Raw genomic sequence first — 25,758 nt, 5'->3', positions numbered from 1 at the left:
AACGAGCAGCTCTGGTCAGGAGTAAAACCCAGAACACCTCTGCCCCCCTCCCATCATCATCTCAGGCCAAAGCCCTCTGCATTGTTGATCGCGGTCTCCAGCCGATTTTGCAGGATGGCCTTGTCCTGCACATGGGATCACAAGGGAACCAGTCAGATATGACATCCCTCTGAAGCATGCATCCCACTTCTGATCCCCCCTGCACCCTGGAAATCGGCGAACCTTGTATCCTTCAACAGACTCAACAAGACAGTTTGCAAGAGGCAAGCCTGCCCCACTTTGTTTTCAGGTCCATACAAGCGTGCTGAAGAGTAGATATGAAACATCTGCCCGCTTGAATGCTTCTTTCCCCAGCCAACAACTCGTAAGAAAGGAAGATGCCAAGAAACCTGATATTATCATGAAACAAAAAAATGGAATTTCGCGCACGTCATAGGCTGGCAGCAGGAGGTGGTTGAAGCAGGTGTGGGCAGTAGGCAGGCGGTTGGAGGAAGGGCCGTTGCGCGAGATGACAAAGGGCGGCTGCAGCGATGCGAGCCCCTTGATGGGCACGCGATCCGAGCCTGTCACGAAGAACAGCAGCCGCTTCTTCTGCTCCTCGCTGAAGCAGTGCACCACCTCCCAGAACCAGGTCACCACCTGTGTTCCAGTACAAGGGAACGCCTCAAGATGTGCAGCAAACATGCAACATGTGCAGGTGGCTCCTTTTGACCTTCTGGCATGGCAATGCATGTCTGTGCATACAAGGCACCAGCACGACGGTAATAGAACCAAGATGATTGCAGAGAAGTTATGAACTCTTGATAGGACTCGAGGCCAAAGATGCTCACTGTGACAGAAATGAAATGTCTCCCTTAAGGTAAGAAACAAATGACCATACCTCATGCACAAAGCATGCAGACAGACAGCGGGGAGTGGTGGAAGATGGCAGGTGAACAATTAGCTCACCTGCGATTTGTCATCAAAGCCGTCCTCGTAATGCACAGCGCTCTCCAGCGCTGCAAAGTCCAGTTCAGTGCTGCCGCAGATGAGGCACTCCAGCTCCTCCGGCTGGAAGAGCTTGAACACCAGATCCTTGCTCCACAGCTGCAGCCACACCCTTTCTTTGGTCGCGAAGGGGGTACAAAATCCTCATCTGGCCAGGGATTGTCAGACCAGTGGCCATAGGCACGCTGCAGCCAAACACTCGGCTGATTGTTTCTAAGCTCCAGGGACATGCTCACGCAACACTGTGCAGAAAAGTGATGCAACTTGGAATTGTATCTCAGTCCACGGCAATGAACATAGACACACTCCCCCCCTCTCCTGTGGGGAGAGGACACTTCTCCCCACAGGTCTCACAGCCTGCACTCTCCCCACTCTCTCCATACGTCTGCATGTTCTTGACTGCTCACATTGCTTCTTCTGCTTGGCCTCTTCTCCTTAGGACGACTAATGGATGTGTGATTCTTCCGCAGCACTGATGAAGTTCTCTGAAAGATCTCTGTGATTCCTTTGAGTGAGAGGTCAGGTGCAAGGCTGCCGTGCCAGCCGCACCTTCTTGAAGCCCTTGCAGAAGGCCTGGCTCTGCCGCTTCACAGACTTGACCAGCAGGTGCTGCATGTAGGCGGTCACATATTGCTTCCGATTCTCAGCCGTCACCGGTACGTCCCCGCCATTGGGTATGAGGTCCACCACCAGATTAGGCTCCCCAAAATCCGCCTCCTGCTCCACCTGGAGGATGACATAAGGAACGGCAGATCAGATCTCAGCTCTGCCTTTGATCGCGGGCCTCATAGCTGATCCACCATTCCCAGGGAGAGCAGAGCGGTACAGAGATGACAATGAGGTAGATGAGTACAAGTGGCAGGGAGAGAGCCTCTGGGAAATACTCATGCATAGTCTAGTGTCATGTGATACTGTATAGAGACATGACATTTACGCAATGCTCTCCAGAAGATGTTGATGGCTATCAAAGAATTTTTAGAAGGGAGCGCTACACACCTGAAAGATCAAGCCTAGCTCTGAGACATCGCCCTCATAGGCCAGCAGCTTCTTCAGGCTGGAGTACACATCCGGGCTGACATCCTTCAGATCCTCAAACCCAACGTCCCTGCCCATCAGCATCCTGCCAGAATACAGTCGCAGTCAAATCTCAAATGCCTGATTGGCACAGTCATCACATACTTTTAGATCTGCTGAATGCAAGCAAAGCAATTTAACATGGGGAAATCACCATAGTTCTGTGTTGATGAGACTGCATGCTGCAGCTGTCATGCTTGTGGGGGCAATGTTCACAAGCGAAGAGTGAGACAGGCAATAATCATTGACCAGTGAAATTTACCCAGTCAAGCACAGGGAGACAAGAGTATTGCAGGTTATGTCAGGACCAGGGGCGTGGCGCAAATATGGGGCAGCAGACTTCGAGGATATACTGGGGTATCAGAAAGGTCCAAGCTATGGCTGCCTTATTACCCAGTCCAGCACAGGGAGACAAGACAATTGCAGGCAGGTCAGGAAGAGCGGTGCGGCGCACTTGTAGACAACCATGGGGAAGGAGACTTCGAGGATGTGGTTGTTGTAGATGGCCAGCGCCAGCAGCAGGCCCACCAACTCAAATTCCATGGCCAGGTCCAGGCTGGACGCGCGGAACCAAAAGGTGCGCAGCTCCGGATCCATGCGGAACATGCCAAAGTTGGCGTCAAACAGCTCGCGCATCAGCAGCTGGAAGAACTCCTGCACATGCATGCATAACTAATCAGCTACACTGTCTTCTCTTGTCTGTCACTGGGTAGTCATCCTGTTGGGTACATATCCCTTTGCATGTTTCGTTCTACTGGCGTTGCGAGATTGCATCTCCATGAATGTCACACATATAGCGCTGCATTGAGCCACACTCGTGGCAGCGACCTGTCACGAGAGAAGTACGTTGTGGCAGATGATGAGGTGCCGCTGGCCAAGCATGCATGCAGTGCCTGCTCGGATCAAATCCTCCTATGGTCTCTCAATTGCATGCACGCATGCATGCCATGCCCATATGATTTCAAAGATCCTGTACATGATGTCTCACCTTCTGCACGCCGCCCTCGTCCACGCCCTCCTCGCCAATGAACTGCACCTTGAGCGGCCGTCGGATGGCCGACCCCGCGTTCTGTATCTGCAGCAGCGTGTCATGCACCAGATGCTCCCCACGCCGTACCTGCGTGCAGCAAACCACATTCATATATGTTCTTGTGGACTTCTAGTGCGGATTAGGGGCCTTGAAACATGGTAATTTGGCCATGGCCGCCATCTTTTTCGGCATCAAAGTCGTCTGCACCCTTGATTTTATGCGTGCTGATTTAGAATTTGAATTGATTTTGGATTTGGATTTCAAGACTATGCAGCCTTGCCAAATCTTAGCAAGCCGGCACCCAGCCATCATCACATGACTGTCCTGCCAGAGTGCCCCACAATCATGCTGTGCACAAAAGGGCAGCCGGCACAGAAGAGCCTCTGCAAGGGAGCATGGCAATGTGATTCATTGGGAGAATATGCAAAGGAGGCCTCCGCAAAACAGGGCCCTTTCCAAAGGATTTGCAGCGCGCACCCGCAGCACGAGGAAGGGAACAGCAGCGCCGCCGCCCCATGACATGGACTCGCGCAGCGCGTCGTGGAATTCGCCCATTTGGGTGCTGAAGTTACTCATGCCCAGGATGGTCGATTTTGCTGCCGGCTCATATACAAAGGGGTAAGTGCAGAGGCTGAAGGCCTGCGTGGACCTGCTGGGCCCATTGCTCCACACCGTGTAGTCCTTCCTCAGGTTCTCTGCCAGGAACTCCTCGTCGTTCACTGCGCATGACCCTCGCAGTGCCGTCACCTTGGCTGCAATACTCAGAAAGATGGCCATGCAATCCATGCGCTATATCAAGGACTTGCAGCCAACTTTACTGTTTCACATTTGTGCTGTGTCACAATATATGCATGCCATGCATGGACCAGGCATTCCAGCTCTCACACCTGGAAAGATGGCTGACACAGCCTCATAGAAAGCTCATGAAAGGAGGTGCAATCAATCTTGCTCTGTGAGAAACAAACCTGCGTCATTGTAGAACTCTCCGATGGGGAGGAGCCTGGCTTTCAGGTTCACTTTGAAGAGGATCTGCATGAATTTGAGGGCAGTGTGCAGTTTGGCATCCATCGCATTATCCAAGATGCCCAGGGTGACGATCTGCTGGGCCTTCTGAAGAAGCCCCTGCAGCAGCCACAACAACTCAGTCGCTGCAGTGGTATGATGTCTCTGTCTTAACAGCATGCTTAAAGCATATCCAGCAGGATGCATGTAGCATGCTCGTGAGCACGCACCTGGAAGCGCTCTTTGGGGTATGAGAGTAGCATGGCTGTGAGCTCCTTTTTGTAGCCCTTGTCCCAGCCCAAGATGACCTCATACAGGAATGTCAGCATCCTGCACATGATAAAACCCATCAGATACCCCACCAGCAAGTGCCCCTCAATACATTTGCATCCCTGTTGTATTATTACTATTATTACACGCTTTTCCTGCCAGAAGCAAGGTGCGTCTGCAGACAAGCTGCAGTAAAGGCTGCCAAAATCCTACCCCTTGGTAAAAAAGCCTTGATGGACTCGCCAGATCCAAGCAAGTATACCACCTGATGTACACCACCTGATAATACTGTTCTTCAAAGGCATTCCACCAACCTTTTTCTCAGTCCATAAAAACGATCTGTGATGGATCATCCCGATTCATCCTGCAGGAGAAGAATAGAAACATCTGGGAGGCCTAGACAGTCCAGGAAGGAAGCTGGGCCAGCAACGCTTACTCATCATACTCCGGGTCTTCGAAGAGAGGATTCTGTAGCAGGGCGCATGCGGCCTGGATGGTGACTGCTCCGGGAGGCGCATTTTCCAACTTCTCTGCAATTGACTGACAACCCTCCACAAACTCGTCCAGGAGGCCCCTAAAGAGGCAGCACACATTACATGAGGGTTTGTCACAATCAACTGGTGTTTGTTTTGTCTTCTGACGAGCAGAACAATGGCAGCACACATTACACGAGGCACTGTCACGTGGCTTTGTACATCTTTTGTCTTGTGATGAGCAGGACACTGCTGATGTGGGATGATTGGTGCACACATCATATGCATGACATGCTGAGGCGATAAGCAATGGGAAGTGTCCTGGTAGAGGCTGCTCACGCATTGTCAGATCGCACTATGGCAGTGAACACCTCGTCCAGCTTTGCAAAGTCCAGCTCCAGTGCATGCTGCACAACAGAAGATATTCAGGCGGTGTCCATTGCTGCACAATCACAGCATTACTGCTGCACGCATAGAGTGTCCCGTCACAAGCAACGAATACTGCATGGAAAATTAGCAGCGACTTGAGTGCACTGGGTATCCCACCTGGGCAGAATCATTTTTGGCCTTCCCTGACGCTGATTGGGCAGCCACTCCAAAAGATGCAACAAACACATCTCGGGACGAGAACAGCGCAGTCAGCTCTGCATACTTTTTGGTACCATTGCTATCCCACTGTTCGCCTGTAGCTGCTTTAGCGATGGCAAGCAGCCTGGCTGGATCTACAAGGCTGTCCACTGCACAAGCCACACCAGGAATGCCTCTCAGGTTGGCACCACTGAATGATCCTGAAATATCAACAATTATGAAAGACGATAGGCGGTTCCCCGAGCAGTCCATCAAGTTGGAGTCGGTTTCGCGACCAGCTTCCCTGCAGTCCACTTACTGACGACGGTGAGACAACTCATGACGGGGACGCACCTTGAGCGCTGGCCAGCTGCAGTGAATAGGCAGCCGCCTGATTCGATGACAAACTCCTTTGTGTAAGTTGCGAAAATAACCTGCGAAATCGTGCACAAGGCTGTCAGGCTTTGCGATCACTACAAGGATAATGCAGGATCGCATGGCGCAAGCGTGAAAAACAATGAAAAGCTAGATTGAAAACCTTTCGAAACAACAGTGCAATACATACCTGTCCACCCTCTCCTTAAAGTCCAGCTTCACATCCAAGAATTTTGGCTTTGATGATACCTCGTCCGTGATGGTCATTACCAGATGCTAGTTTGACTGACTCGAAGCTATCTTGATGATGCGTATGCGGGAACTACACTTGATTAAGAAGTGGGGCGTCCCTCGTGCGGTTTCCCTCGTTCAGATTACGTGAGATGACTGATGCTGACTACCTCCTCCAAAGCTTGTTGGGGAGAGCTAGTCTGAGAGATCGCATCGTACTTCTCTCGGTCGCATCAGCAACAAAACATTCGATTCAAGGAGTTACAGTCGCCGTTGAGGGGGAACCCTTTAGTAGTTTGACGAATTCAGGTGTCTTTAAGGAGAGGCCGAGGCTTGATCGTTGTTGAATTACTCGCCTCTCGATCATCTCGTTTCGCATTCGAGAAGTCACCTCATGAAATTTGGTATTTTTCATGCATAGGCCAAGAGGTAAGAGGCCTCGTTCTATCTTGGGCAACCTTGTCCGTTCACGGACCCTGTTTGTTCGGTCCTACTTGGAAGGACAAAATGTAGCTTTCTTTTATTATTTGATGGGTTCATATAGCAACGCACCGACGAAAATGAGTATTTTGTGATCATCGCGAGCCTGACCTTCGAGAAATAGCCTGCAACTCGTTTCGGAAAGTTAGTTTAGGTGCATATCTTGAAGTCCTCTTTATCTGCGCAGGAATCTGCCAGGGCTCTTGTAATCTCCCCAGAGATACATTTGATCTGGGTGGGCCAGACAACTGATCTGTGTACCCTAGGAGACCGTAGCAAGGAGTCCAGCTGAGGCCACCCAGAATGGGGCAGGGGGCTCTAGCCTAGCAAGCCAGTGATTTTCGACAGCTCCTACATCCTATCGATAGCAACCGCCGGAGGCCAGTGCAGCGAGGAGCTTGTCACCACAGAACACCACAGTCATTGAATAGAGACATGCGAGGCCGCGGCGTCGTGCAGTCACACGATGCAGAGTCGCAGAGCAGCTTTGGGCACAGAGCAAGCGAGCAGGAGCGCGCATTTGACCTGCGGGACCCCTACAAGCTCAACAGGGCCCCCCTGCTGCGCGGCGGCAAGCGGCGCCTCTCGGGCTTGCCCAGCTATGCAGCGGTCATGATCAGTGCAGCCGCCCTCGTCGGCCTTGGTGTGTATGTCGGCCGCGAGCTTGTCCGGCCCCCACAGCGCCCATGGGAAGGTGCTATTCTCTCCCCAAATATCACTACTATTGTTATCACCCGATTTCCCTGCCAGAGGCAAGGTGCGTTTGCAGACAAGCTGCACGTGAAGGCTACCAAGATGCTACATCGTTTTGGACTCGCCCAATTCAAGCACAACCCCATCAGCCGCAGGCATGGTGCTTGGTATTCATACTGGCCCCCCATTGTACCGAGGAATCTGGGCTGCTCTTGCGTGAGAGACCAGCCAATTGCTCATCCTCCAGTGTGAGCTCTTTATGGCAGCTGTCGCTCACCAGAGTTTTTGAGTCCTTCATGCTCAGCCTGGTATGAGAATGCTAGCTAGCTAGCTTCTATTTCACAAGTCATTTTCTGTCCTGTAATACCGCAAGGCTACAACCCAAGGGTACGACTCATTTTGTGTGCTGTGGTGTGGCCAGGGTTGGACCCGGCCAGGGAGCCGAGGCACATAACAGAGATGCGCTCGGTACAGACCGGGCTCAGAAGCAACCAGCAGCGGCCCGGCTACTCCAGCTTTGCCTGCACCGGGCACAAGTGGGAGGATGACTACCTGTACCACTCCTGCAGGTGCACACCTTATTCCTCAGCATGTATTGTGGCAAGGCATGATTAATATTGCATTGTTCTCTTCATGCACCACCCATTGAATACCTTGGACTCAAAAGAAGGATTTGTGCCTAAGGATACTGCTGAGGGATGACAGGTTCTTAGAAAGGGATTTTAATTGAGGGTGCAATTGTATCTCACCGGCCGCTTGAAAGGCACAAGTGACGGTTTGTTAGCTGCAGATCTTGCGACTCAGAAACAGCATGCCAGCAACTTAGCCAAGTGAGGGACCACATATTGCATCATCAATCAGTGCTTGTTGAGCACCTCCTGCAGCGAGTGAGCAGGGATGCTTGTCCGTGAAGCATTCTAATGATCTTCTGTGATTGCAGGTTCCATGATGTCTGCCTGAACCACACAAGCATGGAGTTCCAGTACTATGTGGACCCAGCAGAGGCCGAGACACCTCTCTTCTACCATTACCTCAATGGGCACCCCCACTACACCTTCCCCAGTGACTTCATCATGACTGGACACGTCCACATCCTTCCATACACCCCCTGGGCCCCCAAGGTGAGACTCTCACTCCCCATGCAATATATTCATCACCGCTTCTAAAGAGTCTGTCACCATCTTTCCACCACTGCAAGCCATCAAAATGCAGCACTGCGCAGTGTTGTTCCTCAACAGAATGCAGCTTGAATGGGACACATCAAGAGACTGCGTCCCATAGTTCAGTTGCATACCCTGCCTGTATTGAAACTGTCCTTTACCACCATGTCTTGTCTAGCCGGACTCGAGTCTATTCTTCACTTTGTCTAGCCGGGCATAGAGTATTTTCTCCTCCTGTCTAGCCAGGCTCGAGTCTCTAAAAGATTATCTTGAAAGCGAAACTGCTTCACCTGTCTAGCCGTGCATAGAATATTTACCTACCTGTCCAGCCAGGCAAAGAGTATTTTCTCCACCTGTCTAGCCAGGTTGAGTCTTTGGAATATCCTCTTGAACGTGAGTTTGCTGTCTCCATCGTGCACAGGTGCTGCACGGGCGGATACCCGAGAGGCACCCCTACTCACCGGCGCCGGTGGCCGTGTATCATTCGCTGAATGACTTTGTGGGCAGCTTCCGCCACGCCATGTTCGACTTCATCCTGCCGGTCTTCAACCTGCTGCAGCTCTTCCGCATGTACACCCCAGACTTCCTGCTGCTTGAAGCCCAGCACCAGGTGCGCATGCATGCAGCTTCCTTGCTCCATTCCTGCACATTTTCCTCCAGCTTGGACTTGGAGCTTTGTGACCATCCCAGAGATTGGGGATCCTTCATGAAACAGGAACTGCCTGCGACATGCAAGATAGCTGCATTGAGGGTGATATATGCACTCATGCAACAGGACTTTTGTCACTTCAACTCCCCATGGGGCCGGGTGCAAACCGCTTGCATGCCATGCACAGACTGTTCCACAAAATGCCCAATTCCTGTCATGAGTTCGAAATTCAATATTCAACATTTGAATTTGAAACTTGAAATCTGAATATTGAAATTGGCGCAGGGCCACGACCCGGACGCGGCGCGCTTCCTGCTGAAACCGGACGACCCAGCGCGCAGCCTGACGCGGCTGATCAGCCAGAACAAGGTTGCCACTCCCAGGGACGTTGTTCGCGCCGCGCCCGCCACGAGCGACGCCACCTGCTTCCACACCGTCCTCGCTGGCTCCGGCCACCTGCAGGCGCGCACCCCTCACTTGACCGTACCATATCCGTGGTATACTTAGGGGTGGTTGGCCATTGGTATACTTGGCCATAGGTGGGTGTGTACTTTGCACAGCCACTGACTACCTGCTCACCATCTCCAAGTCGCTTGATTCAAGGTTGACCTCGGCTTGTAAGGTTACTTTGTCCGCATGTTTAGCGGCAATAGCGTCTTTCACAACGTACAGCAGTATGTTTTGCTGGCGCATGTGTATGTTTTGCTGGCGCATGTGCTTCTCTGCTCGATGTGTATCCAAGGACACGGTTTGTTCCGCAGGGCCCACATTCCTTTGCGAGGGCAAACTGCCTGTGTGTCAGGGTTCAAGGTATTGCCGTGCGAGGAGGATTGAGTCTGTGCATTTTTCATCTGCTCAGGCATCGGAGGCGCGAGTGAGGACATCCACGTTCTGGGCGGCGGCGATAGCCAATTTGGGAGTGGAGGTTCCGGCGGCACCGGCGAGGCCGGTGGTGACGGTGATTACCAAGAAGGGGCGGCGCGCGATCGAGAACGCGGCCGAGATCGCCGACGCTCTGCGGCAGCGCTTCATGGGTGCTGACGTGCAGCTGCTGGACGGCAATAGCCTCAACTCGATCTCCGTCAAGGCCCGGGTGAGCGTTGCTTTGTGCACACTCTTGTCCTGCCCTTGCAGTCAAAGCAAGATATTTTAGGGGGTGAGTCGCTGACCGGCACATGATCTGAAAGGAAAGCCAAGGGGCATCGTGGTCAAAGACCAGGGTGAGCCCCTGGAAGCCACAGATGTCTGCTGCCTTTGCAGTCACTTCTCGCTATGTGGCAGCTTGTCTGTTGCATGAATTAATGACCCACCTGCTTATGATGGTGCATGAATTAATGACCCACCTGCTTATGATGGGAAAGCTGGCGAAGGAGCATCTGATCTTGTGAGGTGCCTGCTGCTCATTCAGCAGATGATCACTGTCCAGTCACCTTTGAGCTCGCACGCATCACATTGCTGAGCAGCATACCTTGTTCACTTATTGATAATGGTTGTCCCTCGAGGAACCCAAGTGTGCCATAGCCACACCTTCTGAACAGTCTTGGTGGATCGCTACTTCCACACACAAAACAAAAAGGGGGGTTGCTAATTCAGGTGGAGGCTCTGGTGCGCACGACTGTGCTGGTGACCCCCTGCGGGAGCCTGGCTGCTCTGGCGTACCTCCTCCCGCCGGGCGCCACAGCCGTGGTCATGAACTTCTACCATGCCGAGACGGGGGCCAACGTTCAGTTGGACGACGCCGCCTTCTGGAATATCGACCACATCACTCTCGCCTACTACCCTGTCGGCCCAGAGGACTATGAGGGCACCTCGGTGGGTCCCCCTCCCCATAGCCCAGCAGTGTGCAGATTTGGTGCCATCCCAAGAAGGCGCTTTGCATTGCATTTTAGTGCATTATGTGCAACGCCGTTGGACTGCCATGCCAGGGCAACTGATACCTCTCAGCATGTGAGGGCCGTCAGGCATTGCACTATGATCTGCAAGAGAGGACGCAATGCAGGTTGCACTCATCACTGGCGATTGTGGTACCCAGCTGCGTTCAGATGTGCAGCACATGCGCAGCTTCAACATATCTGAGAGCACCTCCCAGATGACCTCGTGTGCTGGGCCATGGGGTTGCTGCATACCTGTTCACTATCAAAGAGGATCTGGGAGCTGATTGCTCGCATGGATTGCAATGCAGGACCGGCCGGGGTGTCAGAAGCAGAAGGGCGATCCTCAATATGAGGAGGAGGGGGCGCTGGTGAACTGCAATGTGAGAATCGCTGACGTGGAGCGCATGGAGCATGTGGTTGGGCAGGCCATAAGGCGCTGGTATGCAGAGTTTGGCGACGGCGGCAGCGCCTTTGGCATGCAATGAGCGGCGAGCAATCTGCATACATTACGCAATACATACATTACATAACTGTGCTTTAGTAAGGCAGAGAAATTAATGCATGTGGATAGAATTTGACATGTTAGGGCTTCTCAAGGCAGTAGCAAAGATGAGTGCAGACATTAAGGCAGTGCTTAGCACAACAATTAGCAGCTCGGCTAGAAGTTGTATACTGTGTGGGCCCGCCTGGAAGACTGAGCCCAAAGTTTGATCAAGTGTGAAGGTAAATGGTGAGCGGTCAACGCCGTGGCCTGATTGTAAAAATGAATTCCAGTTGGGGAGTAGCAGTGCAATCGATGCAGCTGTGCTATGCATTGTGGCCCATGTCAGCATTGCCTCTTTACAGTCTTGTTGTGATTGACAATTGTGATGTATTGGATTGAATCCATATATCTGTCTCTGGCAACAGAGGCCTCCTCACAACAAAAATCCCTCGCAGAATCTAGAACTGGCGAAATCACCAACCTTCCTCAATCAAGTGGAACCAAATTCATACGTTCTGTAAACTGTTATTGATACTACTCTTACCTACCCACAATTTGAACAAACGCATGCAGCATGCAGCAGGACTGCCTTGCTGCTGAAAGAATGAGTACCTAACAAATTTCTTGAGCATGCGTAATTTCAGTGACCTTCAAACACCCCAGACATCCATACAGTGCTTCACCTAATTTGGGGGAAGCTAGTATACAGGTGAGTACACAGCTGTAATCAGTATTGCGACTGCTATCTAATCAATGAGCCTTCTGATCTAGAGCAGGGCGCCCCCGTTGACCCACTCTGAGGCCAAAAGGGCGGCAAAGCCGAGCATGGCGATGCGGCCGTTCAGGAGCTCTGCACGGGGGTTGAATGGGCCCACGCTCTTGTCCAGCTTGGCACCCTTCAGGATGGGGATCTGCAGAAATCATGCACATGCCACTAGTCAGCCCTAGTTTGCATGAAACACTTAGTACTCAATACCTAATAACAGCCCTGATTATCTTGACAGCAGGAATGTCATGCATGCTGCCTGCATGTCGCTATTGACTCAGGAATGCCAGGCAGCCGCTGGAAAATGTTTATCAAGCAGCACTGCTTGATGTGCAATGCATGCAAGGTAACAGCTGCACTGGTGCTGAGCAAGCTTCTTACCAGGCTGGCAGCAGAGAAGAGGAAGAAGGTGATGCCGATGAGGATGGGAGCCTCCTTGAGCTGGGCGGCCACTGGAGCGCCGGATGCCAGCTCAGCGCCGGCGGCAGCAACAAAGGCCAACATGGCCAGTCTGCATGCAAGAAAATACCATTCAGTGGAGCTCAGCTGGGATAAGATTTACGCAAGGTGATGCATGCAAGCGGGAACCCATCAGTGAGCTCAGATGAGCTGGGATTGCAGCAGACTGATGATGGAACATCTTTCAGAAGTTGTCAGTGAAAAAATTGAAGCAAGGCAGGTACACACCTGCCGTTGATAACCTCGGGACCTGGGCCGCTGAAAGCCATGGCATCTGCAATTACGAAAAGAAACGGGTCAGGCAACTGAGCGTGTCGACGATCCAGCAGGTGCCTCACAAAGGACAGGCCACGCAGTTCGGAGCAAGCGTTAAGAAGACCTTGCATTTCCGATGGCAGCAATCACTCGCAAGACCTTCACATTCACAAGTCACAAGAGGGCCAAGCTTTCTGATCGGGAGAATGATCTGCGTGGCACGCGCTTGGCAACGCATGGAACGAGCTCGTTGGAATGCAGGCGCACCTCCGAAACTAGGCGCCTTTGCAGGTTCCACAGGAGCCCTAGCTGCTTGCTCAACATTGTTGACGGCAGCTGAGGTGGTCTGCGCAGCACATTTCAAACGTCAGTGTCTACGTAGCTTCTCGACGCTCCGCGGCATGAGCAACCAGCAAGCGCACAGCAAAGCAACTACCAGAACCACACGACCCTCCTATCGAAATCTTTTCATGCTTGCGTGCTCCAATGTCAGTGTAAGCATGCAAAGACCTTCAGACCGTGCACAAACGAATCATAGGCAGTCTTCAAGTGTCCTCACCTCTGCAATTGTCTGCTCGGCCTCCTTCAGGGTCTGCTGTGCGTCTCCGAGTGGGCTCTGCTCGGCCCTCACGAGCTGAGAGATGCGACGGGGAGCTGCAACACGGGCCTTGGCGAACCGGGTGTTCGGCGTGAGGGCGACAGTGCGGGGAGCGAATGAAGCAGTGGACATTGCGAAAGCCATTGTGATCGTCTGTTGGGTGGATGCGAGTATGACAGCTTTTCTTGTCTTATTGTTGCGCGTAGGAGCTTAGCTTGCCAGTATTGTATGCTACTAGAACATCCAGGCTACTTCAAGTGCATTCGAACGTCGATTGCCACGGTAACGACTGACGTGGGCCGGTCTGAGCCGGTCATTTGCGCAAGTCCTGTTTAGCTTCGATTCGGGGGATCCCGGGAGCCAAATCTGTCTTCGGTCAAGGATAAATTCCTCGATCAAAATTTGGTATCAATCTGTTGCAGAGGACGCCGTGCATCACCTGAACACATAAAAAGAGAAGAAAGATCTTTTGATTGAAGGCTCAATTGCACATCAGTCCAATATGATATGTGCAGCAGGCGTGCTAGGCACACCTACAGCACGCGTGTCTCGATCCTCTCGAAGGGACAGGCGTGCCTGCAGAGTGAGAGCAGCCCATGACAAGGTAATCTCATGCTGACAACTCCCAGACAGAACTTGCCAGATGATGAATCATTCTTCGCCTTCCATCCACCAGATCACCAGAGATCACTTGCGTTTGGGAGCACTTGATTTCATTGTCGACTGAAGTCAATCGCATACCATTAATGACATGGAGAAAAATTTGATGAAATCTTCCTTGAAGCGCTGTGATTCTTTGGGCAGAATGGAGACAGCAAGCACCATGGGCGACCCATGCAGGCGCTCCAAGGCGCGGTCCTTGCAGCTGTGCTGACAGCTGGCCTGGGCCTCGCCCTGCCACAGGACTACATGCCGGCAGCGCACGCAGACAACAGCTTTGTCTCGGCAGCAGAGCGCAGGAGGCAAGAGGCGCTGCAGAGGAAAGAGCTCCTGACAAAAGCGTAAGCATTTTACATGATCCTGCTTCGTCCACACAACGCTCTTGGATCTGCAAGATGTGGTGACAGGTGCACCTGTGCTGGTGGCGGGTCCCACCTTGACTGCAGTGCACGCCATGCATGGGATGTAAATTTGAATTTGAATTTGACAGGCGTGAGGAGGCGCTGAGGAAGGGCGGCGTTGACCCATCGAGCACTGAGTCCGCTCCAGAGCTTGCCACACCAGCGGCTGATGCCAAGGTGCTGCGCAGAGATTTTGGGACCACCAGTAGCCATCATCCTGGAAACCCTTTTGGCACTGGAATGCAAACTGTCTGACAACAATCCAGATCCTGCCGATATGGCCTTGCATGAGACTAGCAGTAGACAGCTCTTATTCCCCACCAGCAGAGACTGCCCATGTCCAAAACGCAATTTGGTGGCTTCTAATCGATTGAGAATCGGTAATTGGAGCTGACAGATGGGCGTATTTGGGGTTGGCAGGTGGAGGCAGCCAATGCAGAGGTGGAGGCCAGCAACAAGGAGCGGGAAGGCCTGTCCAGCTCAATGCTTGCACGCCTCAAGAAGGCTGCCGGCGACTACGAGGTCTGTACTGAACACTGTGACTACAAAAGCCTGTGAATGACTGTGAGTGACTGTGAAGGCTAGGGAAGACTCAACTCCCACAGAAGAGGCCATAGTGTCCCTCATGTCAGGGCGAAAGCAGTGCCTGATGATTCTCCTGACATTTTATTACGTTTGTGAATATTCCATTCACATTTGATACCAAAGCGCCGAGACTTTGTGATTAAGAGTCCGGGCTCTGACGAGCTCGAGGTGATGTCCTGTGCTACAGAAGACAGCGGGCAGCGGGCCAAAGCTGCCAAAGGAGGAGCCTTCTGGAGGACCCAGCTGGTCCTCCCTCTTCCAGGTATGCCTGCCGCTCGAGACACTGACCACCGTATCCTTCTCTCAATGCTATTTCGCACCTGTGCCTGGATTGCTTTTTAGAATAACAACCACTAAGCAGCCATCTTTTGATCAGCAGCAGAAGACCGGTTCAAAGCTGCTACAGAAATTCAGGCATTGTGTCCCTATACGGTACTATCTGCCACCTGTGCAGTCTCAGATCTGTTCAATAGTTGCCACTCGTGCAGTCTCAGGAGCCTGAAAAGGCGGACAGCCCGGCTGCACCGAGCGCCGCTCCCACCCCAGCCCCTGCAGCAGCCCCACAGAAGCCCTCGCTGCCCTTCCAGATGCCCAAGCTGGAGAAGCCATCCTTCAATATGCCCAAGTTTGAGGCGCCCAAGTTTGAGAAGGTACAGGTTCCCAGCTTTGGCACCAAGCAGGAACCGGCCTCGGCCCCTGTTGCACCCCCCAGTCCTCCCCCGGCCCCTGCTGCAAAGGTGCTCCTCTCTACCTCCTCCAAGTCAATTGTTTTGCAAGGAGCAGTTGCCACTTGTCAAATATTCGCTTGCTGGAGATGTGCAGGCTGCAAATGAGAAACTCAATGTTGTCGAGATGTTGTATAAGCTTGAGTCAATAGACTTTGGACTCCACTGCTTGGATAGAACACTACAAGTGTATTGCAGCTAGGTAGCACTTTCTACTTGCTGGATGTGTCTCCATCGGAAAAGTTCAGCCAGAAAGTACATGAAACGCGCTAACGTAGTGAGCACAGTTCCGTTCTCTTGATGTTGAAGTTTGCAGAGTGTGATTGCTGCAGGTTGTCCCACCGCCGCCACCGCCGCCGGCGCAGGTGCCGGCTCCTGCTCGGAAGGTGGAGCTGCCAGCCCCTTCACCAGCTGCCAGCACAGATGAAGACTCCTCCGGGACCGGCGCTTGGTTCAAATCCCTGACTGAGGGGCCCACTAAAACGGTGCGACTTCTGCGGAAACTTTTCCAAATCCAGAAGCAGAGAGGAAATACTTCTTCCAAATTATTTGAAGCATAACTGGGGCTGTTGCACTATGCAGCAAGACTACATTGGGGTGTTTGGGCAACTGTAAGAATGATTTTGCCAAGTAACACGCACTGATCATTTTGTCTGGATGAATGCAGTCGGTGCCTGAATTAGCGGCTCCCAAGGCAGAGGCCAAGAAGACACCCGCACCTCAGACTGTCATCAAGCCCCTACCAAGCAGATCAGAACCAGCTGAGAAGGTGAGATTATCCTTTTGTTGCCCTTTTCTTGCACAGTCCTGAAGCCCTGAAGAGGCCTAAATAAAGCCCTATAAGGATCCTGCAGGACCCCAAAAATTGTAATCCGCAACCCTGGAAAGCACTGTGTACTCTACCTACGCGGGTGACCGCAGACAGGGGTTGTAAATTGTGTGCATGTGGTGTTCCACAGGAGGCTCCTGCAAAGAAGCCGGTGAAGGCTGCTGCCGTGGTCAGCAAGCCCGGCAAGAGGCAAGGGCCGCTGCCACTGTGGCTGGCCGAGCTGCTGGTCATCTTTGGACTTGCTGGAATCCTATATTCTGTTGTCAGATGGTGCGTCGAGCCTCTCACTCTGATACTGGCCATCCCACCGCTGCATGACAGTCTGTGAAGAAAATTTATTGCGATCTGGTATTGCTGCATGCTACCTTTGGTGACTTCTGTGTGCAAGTTGGGGGATGACCTGACTGCTTTGAGTTGGTCACACAGGAGTGAGCAAATTGCGGTGTACTGGGGAAAGCTTGGAGCGCAGCTTGAGACCGTGTATGAGAAGATTGACAAGAGGGCAGCATCCCCTCCCAAGGCATGAGCTACGTGGCAGTTTTGCAGGATATGAGATATGTCTCCAAAGGAGAGTTTTGGACAAGATTTGCTACTGTGAGTGGAACAACTTTCTCTTTGCTTTTAATTTGGTTTCTGCGTTCATTAGGCAATTTTGGTATCACTTGGTTGCTTCCTTTCTTTAGCAAATGTTGATATGGAGTGTTGGCTCTCCGAGAGTCTGTTTTTGTAAAAGAGATAGCAGAAGTGCATTGACCGTTTTGTGATGTCGACCGATTGTGTGAGTGCATATTTTCTTTTTTATCCAAGCACCGTACTGTCATACTGGAGCGCCGCAGACTTGTGCACTACATTACACACCAGATCAACAAGGACAGATCCAGAACAACAATGGAATCCTCTTCTTCAGCACACGTGTGCCTCAACGTCTGCCAGACAGAACTAACCTGCGCGAACAGTGCCTGTACTGCTATGTGGACTATTCTGTAATTTATGCTATTTTGTGCATGTGGCCCAATCTCACTCAGGCGACGTCCTCATCCTCATCAGGCACGTCCTTCTGCTGAAAGAGCCAGAAGGAGAGCGCAATGCCCAAGGCAATCACTGCATGGAACACAAAGCCTTCAGCATCATGTTCATATACTAGTATATATCCAACACTCTGCAGCTGAATATTGCCATCCCGTGTGCATCAGCTGTGAGCTAACGCTGAGAGGATGCATCCTGATAAAGATCAAGCTTTCTTCACGGCATAACCTGCTCTTCTTTGAGCTCATGGACATCTATGACCCCAGAGGTGGCCTGTCGATGTTCCCATCTGGAGCAAATGGGAGCTGTGTGCGGTTCTGTGACATCGAGTGCGGTTCCTTTGTTCGTCCAAAACAGGAGCACCTTGAACCGAGCGAGTTTCGTCACGTATTTCAGTGAGATGCTGTGGAGAGGGAGAGGGGCTCACCGCCAAAGAGGGCGTTGGAGAAAGGATTGCCGGGCAAGAAATAGGACTCGGGAGCGCCGGCCACGCCGCTGAGCATCTCGCGCTCACGCACTGTGTACTTATTTGCCGGCAGCTTGATCACCTGCGCCGCTGCACAGCCCCACCACCAGCCCTGTCAAATTTCTTTTGCAGGCGCTGTGCTCCCTTTACTTGCCAAGACCGCTCCTTTTCCATTTTGTATCATAACTACTACATGCTATTCCGGCCCTAGGGCAAGGTGCATCTGCTGGCAAGCTGCATGTAGAGGATGCATGTTCCTACCCCTTCTTGGACTCGCCGGATACAAGCAAGACCCAATCAACTGTGGGCATCTTTGCTTTTGCTAGGACAAACTCCGACTTCCATTGTTTCAGAGGCATGTTTAATGCCCAATACACTTTATATATTTGCTGGCACCGCCAGTCTCCAAGCAATTTTTGTGACTCCTAAAGTTGCCATTGCCCGAAAACCTCTAGGTGAGGCTTTGCCTTAGAAGCTTTAAAGGTGTGGCATTGTTGACAGGTTGAAAAACTTTCTATCGCATCAAAAGCCCTTCATGACACAATCGTGGGCAAATGGAGCGTCTACGTCATGAAAATAAGAGACCTGTTTTTGGGAGTGACTCCAATCAGAAGTGGCAGGAAGGCAAGGCAGGCTATAAGAGCGTACATGCAAGCTTGTCCAGGTTGACCTCGGGGTTGAGCGCGTCCACCTCAGCGCGGGTGATGTTCCGCTTACTAATGATGTCCTTGATGCTCTCGCCGGCGCGCACCGGGTAGGTCCGGTATGTGCCCCTCCCAATGCCTGCGTGAAAATATGTTTCATGCAGAAAGTTCGGGGAAATGTCCAGCCACTTAGGTCGGTCCATGCAGGAAGTTCAGGCAAATGTCATGCCGGTCAGGCCGGTTCATGCAGAAAGTTCAGGCAAATGTCCTGCCATTCAGGCTGGTCCATGCAGAGAGTTCAGGGATACGTCCTGCCATTAAGGCCGGTCCATGCACCGATTCTCTCAGGGCATTCTTTTGCTCTGCTGCTGGCGCTGTCGGTGTTTGGTGGCACCTAATTGAAGAGTACAACACCAGGCAAGGGTAAGATATTGACCTGCCAAAATCTCCTTGTCTCTGGAGGAGAGCTTGCCACCGGGGATGAGGATGGTTTGCTTCTCCTCGACCTTGTTTGGGTCGATGCCGAGATTCAGCGCAATGATCTCCTTTACAGTTACATCTGCAAGAGAGAACGCAGCACTCAAGAGACACGCCTCTGCTTGATGGGCATTGAAAACCTGAATGTACCAAATTATCCGCAAGAAAGTTAACAGTCCACAATCTAGATTAGAGTGTGGGCAAAGCAAACAGCGTCACCCAGGTATGCTGCCAGAAGCGCTCACCTCGCTTCTGTGCAATAGACTCAAGGGTGTCCCCCTTGCGGGCAGTATAGGGCCTAACTGTGAGGGTTGCAATTGTAATGGGGCGGCCTGCACTTCTAGCCGTGGCAGGCTTTGCAGAAACCTGCAAAATAGGACAATCCCTTACTTGGCAACTAGAAAGGTCAGGGCAAAGATTCTGATGCTGCATCGAACCTGACATCCAAAAGAGGACAACACACATGGGCAAGGTGCGAGAGAATGTTGTTTCCTGGCTCGTGTCGATGCTCTGTGACTTGGGGATCTGGTGAAGTACTGTCATGTCTTGATGGGCGGTACAGCGGTCCAGACACAGGAAATCTTCCAACGTGAATGCTATTCTGGGTGTAAATAGGCGTTGCACACCTGCAGACATTGCCCAAAGAAGGCAGCTTTGCCACACGCCAGGCTTTGAGCAACCATGTCCTTTCAACGCCTGACCACTCTCGCGCTCAGGGAGGGCTGAGCCCTCAAAACTTCAACCCCGCACGCAGGTCGCCCCTTTTCTACCAAAAAAACCCTACTCCAGCCCCTTCAGTGAAGGCCAGTGTCCCTTTGCTCGTTTTCTCCGAATAGATGAGACTCGAATGCGTGAATTTTGGGCGTTTCTGTTTGGATTGCCTCCCTCGGCCCGCAGGGTGTTGAAAACCGCAGCCATAGGGCTACCAAAGCACAGCACGTCCTTCGTCTCAAAGTCCCGAGACTTCAGATCCGTTCACCTGCATGAGAAGGACAGGGTGTTGGTGTCTTGCCAAGGTGGAATCAGCAGCCGTAAGTCAATGTTGCGTTGATTCCTGCGAAAGACTTGTCGGTGCATAAGTCGACTCCTCAGCTGCACCACAGGGTGGCATTTAATTCATTAGCGACAGATCTGAAATGGCTGACTACGACTACAATGCAGATGACGTTGATGCCGAGGAGGAAGGATTCGAAAGGGTACGATTTTGTGAGGGTTATTGGTGACTCAGATCAAAGCCCAGATTGCGAGCCGTGCTGGAATGATCATTTTGATGTGCACAACAGGAGTTCATTCCAACCAGGGACAACGTCATCTTCCTCATCGACGTGCAGCATTCCATGTTTGAGGGCGCGGGCCTTAAAGACACAGAGGTGCAATGCCGATCCTCTATGCCTTCCAGTAGAAGTAAACTTGAAGAAATCCTGCACCAACCTGATACAAAATACTGAAGGAATGTATGACACGGCCCCGCAGGGTTTTGAGGAATCAGATACATGGTTCGATGTGGCCTTGAGGGTGGCTCGGGAATTTCTGAAGATGCACATCATATCTTCAGACAGCGACAAGATTGCCATTGCCTTCTATGGCACGGTATGCTCCTATGCCACATGCCGACTGCTTGCGCGCATGTGCAGGGATGCACCTCATCTAAGCGCTTTGCCCACTGCATTGCTCAGTGTCTGACAACATTCTTTGTGTTGGCAGAGGGTGACGCAGAACGCCAACAATTTTGAGAACGTCTACACGCTGCAAGACTTGGATGAGCCGACCGCTCAGCGCATCCGAGACCTTGACAGCATCAGAGGTAAAATGCCCTCAAGGCAACATGCAGAGACTGTTTATTTTGCGACCTCCACTGACTGCCAAAACCTGCAGCGATGTCTCTGCACAAGAAGAAGGGACAGCGTTCTGTCTGAAGCCCCTGCTGCTATGTAAGCGTTCTCGTTGACTGTTTTAAGCATTGGCATTGGCTCTGCGCAGAGCAAGAATTTGAGGAGAGAGTGGGCAGCGCACCAGAGAAGAGCCCCGATCACCTGAAGAATGGCCTGTGGGCAGCGCAGCAGCTGCTGAACAGCGGCTCGTCCAAGGCTTACAAGCGGGTCCTCATCTTCACCAATGACCCCCATCCTGAAGGCTCCGGCAAGCAGGCCGACACCTTCAGGCAAGCCCTGCTCTCATTCTGCACCATTATCTAAATGATTATAGTGCAGTCAGTATCAGCCATGTTGATGGTCTCTTGTGTGTCCACCGAGTGGAAGCACAGTCCATGCATTTTTTCCCCAGCTGGCTTACAAGCACAGCAGTATACACATTACCAGGATTGAGGCCGTGATGTGCGAAGTGCACAAGAATAATGCATGCCTTTCTCGGATGTGCAATGCAGGCTTTAGTTCTCATTTTCCGAGCGTAAAGCTGTCCAATATAATGCCGGTCCAAAACAGACTTTATTTTAGCATGCACCCCTGCTTAGGGAGTTGATCGTGGCGCGTGCCACGACGCTGCACGAGGCCAACGTGACGGTGGAGGTGTTTCCGCTGATCAAGCCGGAGCGCAGCTTTGCAATGGGCTTCTGGAACCACATCGTGCACGCCGGAGAGGATGCTGAGACCGGCACCAGCTTCAGCGAGGGCGCTGACACCCTCTACCGCCTCCAGGTGCGCTGTTCCCACTAGCATGCGCTCATGCCTCTCATTGCAGATATCCTCTTCGGCACTCAACCCTGAAATGCTCTATTTGGTGTTTGAATTCTCGGAAAGCGCTAAGGCTTGTTCAATTTGTTGAATCGGAAATCTTCGCTCCAAATTGCAGCTATCTTCAGAAAGGAATCGGGCAGTCTGCTCCTCTGCCATTTAGATGAATACAGGCAGTTCCACGACAATTTTGTAGGCGCTGTGGAAATGCAAGATGTGTGCGCCAGGACATGGGTATCGGTGGACTTTGTCATTGCATCAGCCATGCACATTTTATGGCTGCCTCAATAATTACTTCCACATTGACCACATGCTGTCACCTTACTGCAGATGTTCTTATAGTAACCTTCCCAAAAGCAATGCACTTGCCGTGTGACAGATATTTGCATGCTGTTTTGCAGAGCCTGCCGGGCCTGCTGAGGCACCGGGGCTATCGTAAGCGCACAGCGGGCAGAGCGCGGCTGGTGTTCCCCGAGGGCTTCCAGCTGGCAGTGGCCATGTACGCGCTGATTCAGCCCGCCACCAAGAGCAGCCCCGTCTATCTGCACGCCGTCAAGAACGAGCCGCTGCGCATCGAGTCTGCCCTCATCTGCCAGGACACCGGTGAGCGCTGGCTGGCAGTGTTCCTGGCATTCTTTGTGTGTGATGATCAGCTTTGGTTGTTTCTTCTCAAGGCCACCATCTCTAGGAACTGACTGCTGTATAGCAAGGCATTATGATGTCTCAATGAATGCATTCTGACAATGCAAGCAGTGCAGCTCCTGAAGATTTTGGTGCTGAGGAGCAACAGAGCTCCTTCAGAAAGGCGATCAAACACTCCAAATAGTGACGCATGCGACTGCAAGTAGACATGGCAAAAAAGGCTATTGACTGTTTCTCCAAGGGGATGACAAGCACCAGATGGCAGGATTATTGCCACATGTGGAAAAATGAGCTTCAGAGCAAGCCCTTGAATCTGGTGGATTCATAATGTAAAGATATGAGGTCGTTATAGGGTTATAGGCCGAGGCTTGAACACTCGTGGTGGCTTGCAGGTGCCATTCTGACGGAGGTGCCCAAGCGCATGTTCCCCAAGAAGGCAGACGCCGAGAAGCTTGCCGGCCGCATTCCCCCAGTCGTCATCAGCACCCAGGAACTCCGAGAGCTCAAAATTGTCAAAGACCCAGGTGAGTGGGTGTCAAGCTCTTCCTTTGTACCAACTCTCCACTCTTTTCTTCCTTGTACACAACTCTTGGAAGCATCCCTGTCCCCTCTTGTTGTCCTCGAGCATGAAGGCTGCATGTGTCCTGCTTCTTAGCTGTGCCGTTGATATACTGGATGCTGATACCATCGTTGTTGACTTGACACCTCTCTGGCATACATGTGGTGTCAAGAAGCATGTGCCAGAAAGCTGTCAGCTCAATAAATGTCTTCAGCACTCATGGACCAAACCGTTTGTCTTGACTCAAACGTGCAGAGGAATGTAAATGTCGTGTGCGCAGGGCTGTACCTGCTGGGGTTCAAGGCGCGCAGCTGCCTGCGCTCGTGGCACACGTGGCGGCAGAGCACCTTCGTCTACCCGGACGAGCACTCCATGCCCGGCTCCACCACAGCCTTCATCGCCCTGCACGAGGCCATGCTGCAGGCCGACAGGTGCCCGCACCCGCTGGCATGTGCTCTGGGATTTTTGTTGCTGGATATTGCCAGAGGGGCTTCATCACCTGTTTGCAAGTTTCTCTGCTCTCTGACATGCACGGAGTACGTCATGGTGGAAGAGAAAGGTGGATATAGGTGCTAAGCCCGGATTTTCTGATGTGTTGGAAATGTGTCTGATACACTTGCAAGCAAGAATTTGCTCCCGAAACAGCTGCTCAGCTGCGATACGCTTCAGTGTCCATGAGATTGGAGTCCTTATGGCTCTTGGAATATGTGCATGGCAGGATAGCGGTGTGCACCTACGTGCGCACGCGCAACTCGGAGCCGCGGCTGGTGGCGCTGATGGCAGCGCAGGAGGAGAAGGATGACTACGGCGAGCAGGTGCGTAGCAGAACCTTCCTCATACTCACGCACTGTACTTTGTGCTGATCAGTTGGAGCATTGCTTTTGAAAAGATAACTGTGGCCTGCTCCTGTAGCGGCCTGCATGCGGATTAGGACTCTGCCCAAACGGCTGAACTCAAAGTGGACATCGACCAGAAATTTAACAGGTGCAACTACAAATGTCATGCATGTGATGACATGGGTGCTCCAGATGCTGAATGGAAGATTATGGCACAGGTGGCGCCACCTGGCATGCACATGTTGCACCTGTGCTTTGCGGACGACATCCGCACGCCAGAGTCAGACCCAAACCTGGTAGGCACCTCCTTCCCCGAGGCCAGTGAAGATCAGATCGCAGCCGCAGAGGCGATGATTGACAAGCTCAGCATGGGCGACAGCGCCTATGTAGGCATGTTCCAGAACCCCATGCTGCAGCGGCATTACCAGGTGTAGCCTCATTCTTGCAGACTCTGCCATCCATGTTCTGCCTAACAAATAGTGCAGCAGTCCATAAACTTCTTCACAAGCAGGGTTGCTGTGCATGGCTGATCTGCGGCTTTAAAATGAAAAAACACATGTGGTTCTGGACCCTAACTGTCATGACCCACTGAGCCAGCATCCTCTGGCTTGTGAGAGAGGTTCCCAAATAATGTCAGCTTGCTCCGAGGCTGATGTTATGTGGTCCCTCTGCAGCAGTAAGTCTTAACAAGATGTGATTGAGTACGGGCAAACGCATACAGAGGATTTTGCTGATCTGTGATTGTGTCGGTGCCCTTAACAGGTGCTGGAGGCCCTTGCCCTGGGCGAGCTGCCTCCAGAGTTTGAGGACAAGTTGCAGCCAGACATCCAGGGGATGCAAGGGGTGGGCGGGGCAGCAATCGACGCCTTCAGAGTAAGCTTCCCCACCCTGCTTCACATTGTTGTCCATGCTTTCCTAAGTGCAATCTGATGCTTTGCATTGACCTGTCACCAAGCATTTGGTCACTTACAGCTGACATCATATATACCTGGAACAGCCATGAGGCTGCAGCTCTGAAAGAGAGACAACCTGTTTCTTGGTTCTTGAAAGTGCAAACTGAGAGTCACAAAGCCCTTTGCTCCGCATGCGGACGTGATGTACAGATGATGACAAAGAGCGCTGATGCATAAAAGTTGTCGCAGACATCGGTGTATGGAAATAGCTACGATGAGCCGGGCTTTGGGGCCAAGAGGCCGACTGCTGGCAAGAAGCGCCCAAATCCTGAGGAAGAGGCCGTGCTCAAAGAGGCCATGGCAGACTTTGATTACCAGGTAGGATGATCTTCCTCTCATCTCCCTTACATTTGCCTTAGATAAGGGAGCTTGTTGGGAGGCTTGCTGGCCTGCTTTGCAGCATAGAGAGGTTGTCTGGTTTTCGACCTTTTCAAGGAGCCAATCGTTCTTTTTTTTTATGTAAAGGATCTTTTTTCAAGAATATCTAGGGATGCATCTCTTTGCACATTCTGAGATGGAATGTTTGTTGTTGGACAGGGTCTGGCGGCAAAGGGGACGCTTGGCAAGCTGAAAGTGGACGAACTGAAGAAGTACCTCAAGGCAAATGGCCTGAAGCTGACCGGCAAGAAAGATGAACTCATACAAAGGATTACAGAACACATCGAGAAGGGCAAGGCTTGAGAGTGTCTGCGCCGCATTGTGAAACCTCCTATTGACAACCTGAACACGCAACCTAGAACCTACTAGAGACACAGCTGAATAACATTGGCTAGCGAGTTACCTATCAAACGCATGTACAGCTGCAAGAATCAAAGCAATGGTTTTACTACATCCTAAG

General features: G+C 52.0%; 6 protein-coding genes across 6 annotated transcripts; 3 read left to right on the top strand and 3 right to left on the bottom strand.

Moving 5' to 3' along the window:
• Window positions 1-56: 56 nt before the first annotated feature.
• On the bottom strand, window positions 57-3,202 carry COCSUDRAFT_16350 (HECT-domain-containing protein; the record flags this gene model as incomplete). The annotated part of the gene is made up of 7 exons (XM_005647133.1): window positions 57-125; window positions 430-639; window positions 949-1,086; window positions 1,537-1,713; window positions 1,984-2,107; window positions 2,516-2,715; window positions 3,050-3,202. 7 exons carry the CDS (start codon window positions 3,200-3,202, stop codon window positions 57-59), a joined length of 1,071 nt encoding a protein of 356 aa, XP_005647190.1.
• A 3,722-nt stretch (window positions 3,203-6,924) lies between these two features.
• On the top strand, window positions 6,925-11,350 carry COCSUDRAFT_42302 (hypothetical protein; the record flags this gene model as incomplete). Its single annotated transcript, XM_005647132.1, has 8 exons — window positions 6,925-7,183; window positions 7,604-7,751; window positions 8,123-8,303; window positions 8,764-8,952; window positions 9,277-9,474; window positions 9,851-10,084; window positions 10,585-10,803; window positions 11,174-11,350. 8 exons carry the CDS (start codon window positions 6,925-6,927, stop codon window positions 11,348-11,350), a joined length of 1,605 nt encoding a protein of 534 aa, XP_005647189.1.
• Window positions 11,351-12,116: 766 nt separating this feature from the next.
• COCSUDRAFT_63786 (hypothetical protein) lies at window positions 12,117-13,559 on the bottom strand (the record flags this gene model as incomplete). The annotated part of the gene is made up of 5 exons (XM_005647131.1): window positions 12,117-12,260; window positions 12,497-12,626; window positions 12,803-12,848; window positions 13,097-13,175; window positions 13,389-13,559. The coding sequence occupies 5 exons, from the start codon at window positions 13,557-13,559 to the stop codon at window positions 12,117-12,119; spliced, it is 570 nt and encodes a 189-aa protein (XP_005647188.1).
• A 702-nt stretch (window positions 13,560-14,261) lies between these two features.
• COCSUDRAFT_63785 (hypothetical protein) lies at window positions 14,262-17,153 on the top strand (the record flags this gene model as incomplete). Its single annotated transcript, XM_005647130.1, has 9 exons — window positions 14,262-14,428; window positions 14,578-14,665; window positions 14,909-15,010; window positions 15,261-15,335; window positions 15,562-15,810; window positions 16,131-16,283; window positions 16,466-16,567; window positions 16,758-16,897; window positions 17,054-17,153. 9 exons carry the CDS (start codon window positions 14,262-14,264, stop codon window positions 17,151-17,153), a joined length of 1,176 nt encoding a protein of 391 aa, XP_005647187.1.
• An 892-nt stretch (window positions 17,154-18,045) lies between these two features.
• COCSUDRAFT_16385 (hypothetical protein) lies at window positions 18,046-19,672 on the bottom strand (the record flags this gene model as incomplete). The annotated part of the gene is made up of 4 exons (XM_005647129.1): window positions 18,046-18,209; window positions 18,768-18,902; window positions 19,200-19,322; window positions 19,486-19,672. The coding sequence occupies 4 exons, from the start codon at window positions 19,670-19,672 to the stop codon at window positions 18,046-18,048; spliced, it is 609 nt and encodes a 202-aa protein (XP_005647186.1).
• Window positions 19,673-20,376: 704 nt separating this feature from the next.
• COCSUDRAFT_42298 (ATP-dependent DNA helicase ii) lies at window positions 20,377-25,601 on the top strand (the record flags this gene model as incomplete). Its single annotated transcript, XM_005647128.1, has 14 exons — window positions 20,377-20,436; window positions 20,524-20,610; window positions 20,714-20,830; window positions 20,945-21,044; window positions 21,221-21,339; window positions 21,715-21,894; window positions 22,332-22,533; window positions 22,965-23,096; window positions 23,412-23,562; window positions 23,850-23,946; window positions 24,186-24,395; window positions 24,730-24,840; window positions 25,110-25,238; window positions 25,458-25,601. 14 exons carry the CDS (start codon window positions 20,377-20,379, stop codon window positions 25,599-25,601), a joined length of 1,839 nt encoding a protein of 612 aa, XP_005647185.1.
• Between the last annotated feature and the right edge of the window lie 157 nt (window positions 25,602-25,758).

This window comes from Coccomyxa subellipsoidea, assembly GCF_000258705.1.
Source record: "Coccomyxa subellipsoidea C-169, whole genome shotgun sequence".
NCBI classification, from domain to species: domain Eukaryota; kingdom Viridiplantae; phylum Chlorophyta; class Trebouxiophyceae; family Coccomyxaceae; genus Coccomyxa; species Coccomyxa subellipsoidea.
Note: the sequence above shows the minus strand (reverse complement) of the source record. Positions and strands in the feature narration are given on the sequence as shown.